The sequence below is a fragment of the Xenopus tropicalis genome, chromosome 6, assembly GCF_000004195.4.
Source record: "Xenopus tropicalis strain Nigerian chromosome 6, UCB_Xtro_10.0, whole genome shotgun sequence".
Taxonomy (NCBI): Eukaryota; Metazoa; Chordata; class Amphibia; order Anura; family Pipidae; genus Xenopus; species Xenopus tropicalis.
The window spans coordinates 144,952,157-144,961,853 of NC_030682.2; the positions used below are offsets into that span (position 1 = coordinate 144,952,157).

General features: G+C 43.5%; 1 protein-coding gene across 1 annotated transcript; it reads right to left on the minus strand.

Annotated features, from left to right (window-relative positions):
* Positions 1 to 2,900: 2,900 nt before the first annotated feature.
* Positions 2,901 to 5,752, minus strand: LOC116411722 (uncharacterized protein K02A2.6-like; the record flags this gene model as incomplete). The annotated part of the gene is made up of 1 exon (XM_031904547.1): positions 2,901 to 5,752. A coding segment is annotated over one exon (2,835 nt), but the record flags the coding sequence as incomplete, so codon positions are not given.
* Positions 5,753 to 9,697: the final 3,945 nt, after the last annotated feature.

Genomic DNA, 9,697 nt, shown 5'->3' on the forward strand with positions numbered 1-9,697 from the left:
ATTGATGTAATTAGCCGCAATTCCTTGTTCCATTAACTCATTCTGGATGTGGGATTTCAGAAAACGTTGGTATTCTAGCAATTATGGATCTGGCTGCAATGATAGTGTTAGCTTGGGTGCAGAACAGGACTAGGGATAGGCAGAAGGGCTAGGGCACAACCATGAGGGGGTATCTCTCTTGCCTACCCCTAGGGGTCTATTCATCAAATCACAAGTTTGAATCCCGAATGGGAAAAATTCGGATTGGATACAATGATTTCTGAAGATCGCAAATATCCCAAAAATGCTTACGAAAAAATCGTATTAGTCACGATAATATCATATTGGCGATCCAAAATTTTCATATTGAATGATCGTAAATGGTGGGAATACCTTTCCGGCTTTGATCCTTCAGTGCATGATTTTGGAAGTCTCCCATAGGGCTCAATGGCACTCTGCAGCTCCAACCCGGCCCAAGGAAAGTCTCCCATAGGGCTCAATGGCACTCTGCAGCTCCAACCCGGCCCAAGGAAAGCCTCCCATAGGGCTCAATGGCACTCTGCAGCTCCAACCCGGCCCAAGGAAAGCCTCCCATAGGGCTCAATGGCATTCTGCAGCTCCAACCCGGCCCAAGGAAAGTCTCCCATAGGGCTCAATGGCACTCTGCAGCTCCAACCCGGCCCAAGGAAAGCCTCCCATAGGGCTCAATGGCATTCTGCAGCTCCAACCCGGCCCAAGGAAAGTCTCCCATAGGGCTCAATGGCCCTCTGCAGCTCCAACCCGGCCCAAGGAAAGTCTCCCATAGGGCTCAATGGCACTCTGCAGCTCCAACCCGGCCCAAGGAAAGTCTCCCATAGGGCTCAATGGCACTCTGCAGCTCCAACCCGGCCCAAGGAAAGTCTCCCATAGGGCTCAATGGCACTCTGCAGCTCCAACCTGGCCCAAGGAAAGTCTCCCATAGGGCTCAATGGCACTCTGCAGCTCCAACCCGGCCCAAGGAAAGTCTCCCATAGGGCTCAATGGCACTCTGCAGCTCCAACCTGGCCCAAGGAAAGCCTCCCATAGGGCTCAATGGCATTCTGCAGCTCCAACCCGACCCAAGGAAAGTCTCCCATAGGGCTCAATGGCACTCTGCAGCTCCAACCCGGCCCAAGGAAAGTCTCCCATAGGGCTCAATGGCACTCTGCAGCTCCAACCCGGCCCAAGGAAAGTCTCCCATAGGGCTCAATGGCACTCTGCAGCTCCAACCCGGCCCAAGGAAAGTCTCCCATAGGGCTCAATGGCACTCTTCAGTTCCAAGCTTGCCCAAGGAAAGTCACGGTATCGAAGCTTGAATGAATCCGAAACTTTTGTACTTGTTGCGACAATATGATTTTGTCGCCTAATTTTTGACGCACAGTATGAAAAAGTCGAGTAAAATAAAGGAAAAAATTGGCAAAAATATGCAAGGTATGAGCGATCATACTTTGATGAATAGACACCTTAGTCTTCATTTCCTTGTCATTGCCCCCATGCTTTTCATTGTGTGGCGAGGGTTACGTTTGTCACGTTTGATTCATTAAAAGATCTGTGCCCAAGTACAACGCGCTACTGAGGACACAAATTAAAGCAGCCATGCATATTATTGCTCTGCTTGGAAACTGCTGATTCTCTTCTTCTCGTGAAACATTTTTATGGAGCTGTAAAACGACTTTCATCTTTCGTACCCCCTGCTTTTAATAATGCACCAAGAGAGGGACATGGGAGCACTTTGTAGATGGAATCAATTATTGCTCTACATTGTCTTGTATCTTTGATGCTTTCAGGCAGACTTTTGTGTTGGTTGCTGCAAACCTTTTTACGGGCTCTTTGCTACGGAGGATTCTGACAGCTGCTGCATATCTGAAGAATTCAATTTGTTGTGGTGCTTTTAGAGGGAAGCGCAATCAAACACAATGGAGCCCCGCGTAGAGCGCGGAGAGTGGAGAACGTTACATTTCTTGGGGGCGAAGACGCAGGAACGATAACTCCTGATTCCACATCAAAAGAGACTTTGTCTCTTTCAATTGAAATTGTTTCACAAGCAGAAAATATTTATAGTGGGCGCACAATACGGAAGCTAAACAGGAGCTGATGGCGGCAATTTTCGGGTTATTATTTCATCTGAAAATAAATGAAAATGTTTATTTTGCATGAAAGGAAGCCTCTTAGTGGAGATTTGTAGCAGAGGATGATGAGCCCCCGTGCGTGGTTAGTGAGTGGTTAGAATCTCAAGCACCAAAATAGGGGACGTCCATAGCGATGAGCGAAATTCTTCGCAAGGTATGGATTCCTGGCGAATCTCTGTGTTTCGCCATTGTTGTTGTTTTTTTGCCAAACGGGTGACAAAACAAAAAAAAAATAGGGCGCGGCAAAAAATTTGTTGTCTTTTTTGTCAAAATTTGACATTTTTTTGACGTGCGCCATCTTCACAGGTTTTTCTCGAATTTTACGGCGAAGCAAAATGGGACAAATTCGCAGGACAAAATCAACAGTGAATATGCAATAAGGTAATGTTTGGTCATGCAAACGTTTTTGGAAATGGTTCAATGGTAGCCGCAACGCTAATGTAATAAACTGCTGGCTAGCAGTGGGTTAATACTTCTGCTGTGTTGGTTCAGGTACAGATACACACTGGAACTTTTGGTATATTTATTAGAACATGGCAGGTAGATCTGGCCTGCTCCATGCTTGCTTTCAGCTTAACAGGAAGCACACAACAGGAATAGGAATATCATCATCAAGCAATGGCAAAACAGTAAGAATGCCCTTAACCAAAATGTCTACACAAGCAGGTTACTACATTCCTCCCTTTTTAGCAAAAAGTAGATCTCGACAATATATATATTATATATAACCAACAGTTATAACTCAGTTCTAAACATTTTAAAGTGGAAAAGTTAACCATAACATAGTGGCATTATAAGTCCAGTCTGTCAGGAGGCTTGCGTGCTCGTATCGGATACCTCCGTTCACCCTCAGAGGCTGTAGCACTGGTTGGATTAGATGGATTGTTGGCATCTGGTAATTCCTGTGAGGGCACTACAGGTACTTGAAAGTCAATGGTAGAAAATGAAGGAGGTACGGGTGACACACTCTTATCTGGAACCAGATGCTCCACATGGACATGAATGTGACGGTTACCAATTTGAACCTCGTACGTCAGGGGACCCCTTCTATGGTAAATGGTCCCTGGAGACCAAAGGCGCCCTGAGTGGCGGAAGTCTCGAACCAAAACCTTATCACCTGGGTAAAAGTCTTTGTTTCTTTGTCTGGAGCTATTATGTGCTCTGACTTGTTGCTTCTGATGTTTCTCCACTGTATCAGCTAAAGAGGGTTTAAGCAAATCCAACCTGCTTCGGAGGTGCCTCTTTAAAAACAGTTCCGCTGGGGTACTTTCAGTGACTGAATGTGGAGTATTCCTATAATTAAACAGAAATCGACAAAGTCTCAACTCTCCTGTAGTGCGAGCGGACTCACTGGCTACTGAGTGTTTCATCCAAGCTTTTTTAAATGTCTGAACAGCCCGTTCAGCAGCACCATTTGAAGCTGGGTGATAAGGTGGGGTCAATTTGTGCCTGATACCATTTTGTTGCAAGAAGTACTGGAATTCCTGAGATGTGAACTGAGGTCCATTATCCGAAACCAATTCCTTTGGCAGACCATAGGATGCAAACAAATTACGCAGCAAGGTAATCGTTTTCTCGCTTGTACTCGTTTTAGTGGGTAACACCTCCAACCACTTGGAATAGCTGTCGATAACCACAAGAAATGTTTGCTGGTTTATTTCAGCATAGTCAATATGGATCCTTTCCCACGGCGATGTGGCCCATGTCCATGGGTGAAGGGGTGCAGTGGGTGGCTGATTTTGTACAGAAGCACAAGCAGTACACTGACTTACAAAAATTCCTATATCTTGATCCAGGCCTGGCCACCACAGGTAACCACGAGCTCGTGCTTTCATTCTGTTTACACCTGGATGGCCTTCGTGAAGTTCATGCAAGAGCCTCTGACGATATTTTGGGGGAATGACAACCCGTATCCCCCACAGTAAACAACCTTGATCTATGGAAAGCTCATCTCTCTTTTCAAAATATGGCTTAAGGATTTTGTCAGAGTTGTAGTTCGGCCAGCCTTTGGAAGTAAAGTCCCACACCTTTGCCAGAAGAGGATCACGACTTGTTGCAGCTGCAATATCTTTGCAAGAAATAGGTAGTTCCTCTGCAAATGAAACTTGAAAAATGACACTTTCGTCATGGACATCTGTTGTATATGGGCACGGAAGCCGTGATAGAGCATCTGCATTCCCATGATCCTGAGAACGTCTATATATAATATCATAGTCATATGCCAATAGGAGTAGTGCCCACCGTTGCATTCGAAGTGCTGCCAATGTTGGAATTGCTGATTTTGGCCCAAGAATGGCCAGAAGTGGTTTGTGATCAGTGACCAGTGAAAACTTCCTTCCATAAAGATATTTATGAAATTTTTTTACTCCAAAAATAATACTTAGTGCCTCCCGCTCTATTTGAGCATAGTTGCGCTCTGTTTGTGTTAGGGTTCTAGACGCAAAAGCAATTGGATGTTCTTCTCCATTAGGCAGTATATGTGATATAACTGCTCCAACTCCGTAGGGTGAGGCATCACATGCTAATCTGAGTGGCTTACTAGGGTCATAGTGTGCTAGCCACTTGCTGTTGGTTAGTCTTTGCTTTGCATCCTGAAATGCTTTTTCACACTCGGCTGACCAAGCCCACTTGGTATCTTTCTGCAAAAGTTCATGTAAGGGTTGCAATAATGTTGACAGATTTGGAAGGAACCGTCCATAGTAATTTAGCAGTCCTAAGAAGGAGCGTAGTTCAGACACATTTGAAGGTGAAGGTGCATTAACAATAGCAGTTAACTTTGTTTCTGTTGGGTGAAGACCTTGTGCATCTATACGGTATCCTAAGTATTCTACAGACTCCTGGAGGAAGTGACACTTGGACAATTTTACTCGCACCCCAGATGCTTTTAATTTTGATAACACCTTGTCTAACAGTGCCAAGTGCTTTTCAACAGTTGAACCTGTAATTAAAATGTCATCCAGAAAACAGACCACATGATCAATTCCTTGAAGAATCTGATCCATTGCATGCTGAAAGATTGCTGGAGCTGTAGATACTCCAAATGGTAAGCGCTGGTATTGGAACAACCCCTTGTGTGTGTTGATGGTAAGAAATGGCTTTGAATCCGGATCCAGCTCTAGCTGTTGATAGGCATTAGATAAATCAATTTTGCTAAAGTATTTACCTCCAGCAAGTGTAGCAAACAAGTCCTCTACATTTGGTAGTGGGTAGGGTTCTGGTTCAATACAGCGATTGACAGTGACCTTGTAGTCACCACAAAGTCTAATAGTTTTGTCCTTTTTGGGGACCACTACAATTGGGGCAGCCCAGCTGCTGTATTTGACAGGTGACACAATACCATAATGTTCCATTCTTTCTAGTTCTTTCTCCACAGGTTCTTTAAGAGCATATGGCAAGGGACGTGGCTTATGAAAAATGGGCTTTGCATCTGAATTTACAGTGATAGTTGCCTTTAGCCCCTTAATACTGCCAAATTCTTCCTTAAAGAGGGAGTCATGTTTACTCAGGATCTGTTCCAGATTTTTGTGAAAGGCAGCTTCAGTTTGTTTGATAGTAAATATTTTAGCCCAATTCAGCTTTAGGTGCTTCAACCAATTTCTGCCCAAAAGGGTGGGCCTGTTGCCCTTCACAACCACTAAAGGCAATGTAAATGACTGACCTTCATATGTGACTGGTGCTAGAATCTCTCCAAGTACAGGAATCTTCTCTCCAGTATAAGAAGTGAGATGTAAAAGTGAGTTCTGCAGTGCAATTCCACCTAAACAGTTCTTGTAAACAAACTCTGATATTAGTGATACAGATGCACCTGTGTCAAGTAACATGTTTACTGGATGCCCATCAATTTCTAGCTTAATATGAATGCCATCATCTCCCCCATGTGTAGTATTGACTGTATTCAAGTCTTTGCAGTCACTTTCCTGGCTGTCACAATTAGTCACATATTGGGCCCTGGGCCTGCCTGGTTTGCTTCTGCAGACACGAGCAATGTGGCCTAACTTTCCACAATTTCTACAGGTTTCTGATTTATATCTGCAGCTCAGTTGCTGATGCAGGCCCCCACAGCGGTAGCAGGGTTTGACCCTTTGTGTCTGAAATGCCTGCTCACCTGTAACTGACACTGTAGGTGGCTGTGGTGAATTTGGTGAAATGGGTTTAGACCCTGTAGTTATTTTAGGGATATCTGTAAATGAAGATCTATTTTGCTCTTTGAATTGCTGAGAGTCACTTCTGGTTAATTCTATGGCCAAGGCAATGTTACAAGCAGACTTGAAAGTGAGATCTGCTTCATTTAGCAGCTTATGCAGGTAGAACTCATCATGGAGGCCACATACAAACTTATCTCGCAAAGCCTGATCCAGGAATGTACCAAATTCACAGGAGGCAGATAGCCGTTTTAAATCCAAAATATAGTCTGCAAGGCTTTCCCCCATGTTGTGATTTCTCCTATAAAATCTAAAGCGTTCCGCAATGATGATAGGCTGGGGTTTATAATGCTGAGAGAGGGTCTCTGTAATTCTCTCATAGGACAATTCAGCGGCCTTTGCAGGAGCTATAAGAGTTTTAAGGAGACTGTAGGTTTTTGCTGGCAGTGTAGCAAGTAAAATATCTGCTTTCTTTTCCTGACTAACATCATTTGCAGACAGACATCTCTCAAATCTTTCCAAATAAGACTCAAATTCTTCAGCAGATTCTGAGAACTCTGGGACTTTCCCAATGGCAGACATTGTAGCAAGTTACTCACTGTGCAGAGAAGAAATCCTGCAGCCTGTGCAGCCTGTTTGCTCTGCTGCTGAGTCTGTTTCTGAGTCCAAATGCATCCCATCCTCGTCGCCACTGTAATAAACTGCTGGCTAGCAGTGGGTTAATACTTCTGCTGTGTTAGTTCAGGTACAGATACACACTGGAACTTTTGGTATATTTATTAGAACATGGCAGGTAGATCTGGCCTGCTCCATGCTTGCTTTCAGCTTAACAGGAAGCACACAACAGGAATAGGAATATCATCATCAAGCAATGGCAAAACAGTAAGAATGCCCTTAACCAAAATGTCTACACAAGCAGGTTACTACAGCTAACACCACTCACAATAAAAGAAGGCAACAATATAGGTTCCCCATGGTTGTATTTATTAATAGATTTGGAACTCAATTCCAAATTGGAAGCACCATGTGACTATTTTAGGGGAATTTCATGAAATAATTTGCCAATGTCGAAATATGGACTTTCGATACAAATCCATGCCGTAAAAACCATCCGTAATACAATATCAAATGGTCCCTAAGAGTCCGGAAGAGAACTTACTCTTAAAGAAAAACTATTCCCCCAAACAATGTAGGTCTCTATACAAATATATTGCATAAACAGCTCATATGTAAAACCCTGTTTCATCTAAATAAACCATTTTCATATAAATATACTTTTTTAGTAGTATGTGCCATTGGGTAATCCTAAATAGGAAACTGCCATTTTAAGTACTAAGGGCCGCCCCCTGGGATCATAGGAGTCACAGTGCACACAAACAAGCCAAGGCACACATACATGCTAGGCCCCATCAGCCAATGAATGGGCAGAGTTCTGCCGTTTGCTCCCACACTACTTCCTGTTACAGTTAGAGCTGCATCACTTCCTGTCAGCTGATCTCTGAGGGAGCACACAGCCCATCACTAAATGGCGGCTCATGGGAAAGGATGTAAAAGGGCAATATTTACTGATATATATATTCCAGTTTGGGGAGATTCTTTAATGGGCCACTTAACATAATATAAACTGTCTGTTGGTTACGTATTCATTCTGGGGGTATAGTTTCCCTTTAACACTTGAATATGAATCAAAACAAAAGATAAATACATGTTTCATAAAATATTGTAATGGAAACAGTGTGATTCGCCCAACAAGTAGGATTCAAATGTTGCATTAGACTTTGGATTCATTCATAAAGTTGATGCTTAAGTCAAGTATAACTGGGCGCCCAATTAAAACTTCCTGACTTACATTTCGGCATCAACAAATTTCTGTTGCACCCTCTGTTAGACAATAAATGGAGCTAATCGTGTTTGGAGAAATTCTGATATTGTAGAAAAATAAAAAGGTTCATTATGTTTTAGTTGCTACTATGAAGATTCTCCCAATAAGAGAGGGAAAGAGGAGATTAAGTTTGACATTTGACGGAAAACCAGGCAATAAAAACAATTAAGCCATTAATGTAAAATGATTTGCCATTTTTTTATGATCATTGACCTTTAAAGCCCACTGAATTTCTTTTACTTTCCCAGTTTGCAAAGTATCCTTGAGGGCCCACCGGGGAATGGAAAGATTTCGAAAATGGAAAAATGCATTCATTTGCCTTGGTTCAGCACCACTGCATCTCCCCAATGTTACCTCTGAGATATAGTTCTTTTCTGCCATTTCTAAATCACAGCATCGTTTTAACAAAGAAATTGCGGGACTGCTGCCTCTCAAAAAAAAATAAAAAAAGCCTGTTGAGCGATTTTACAATAGATTGTCTGTCTTTTTTTTGATGTACAGCAGCTCCAATGTCATTAAAAAGCTATAACCTTCTAAATGCTACAGCCATAAGAGCATATGTGTGCAAAAATAGAGTGCCTGAGACTGCCTATAAAAAAACAATAACTACTCAACTCACCAGACAGAATTTAATGTAAAACTTTGGGTTTGTGTAAATTATTTTAAAGCAGAGGCATCTTTAGATTCAGCTCTGCTTCCAGGATAAACCAGGATTTGTTCAAGAATGAAGATCGTTGAAGACATGCGTTATTTACAGTTGCAATGGAAAAATGCTTTGCATGAGAAGAGCTACCATCTGTGTCTTCTTCTTGAAGCCTTGGGCAATTTCATCAGCTTGTGCCTCACTAATCATATATTGTGTAAGGGTCTATGGTGGGGGAGTCTTTCAGGCAAGGACTGAAATCCTGCCAACAGGTACAAAAATGGGGGGGACAGAAGATTGGAGCAGGCTGGACAGATTTGGTTTGTAGAGGGCGAAGAAGCAGCAGCAGAAAGAGTGGGACAGAGAATTTGAAGGATCACGAACAGGAAGGAGCAGAACGGCAAATGTAAATGAGCAGGAACAGGAAGAAGGGGGGCAGAGAGGGCGAAGGAGCAGGAACAGGAAGGAGTGGGACAGAGAGTGTGAAGGAGCAGGAACAGGAAGGAGTGGGACAGAGAGTGTGAAGGAGCAGGAACAGGAAGGAGTGGGAACAGAGTGTGAAGAGGAAGGAACAGGAAGGAGTGGGACAGAGAGTGTGAAGAGGAAGGAACAGAAAGGAGTGGGACAGAGAGTGTGAAGGAGCAGGAAAAGGAAGGAGTGGGACAGAGAGTGTGAAGAGGAAGGAACAGGAAGGAGTGGGACAGAGAGTGTGAAGGAGAAGGAACAGGAAGGAGTGGGACGGAGTGACCAAAGGAGTAGGAACAGAAAGTAATGGGACAGAGTGGCAGAAGGAGCAGGAATAGAAAGGAGAGGGATGGAGAGGGTGAAGGGGCAGGAAGGAGCTGGAGCAAGAAAACAATAGACGTGCCACAGTGCTCGGGTACCAAGGCCAATGCTCAGGAAC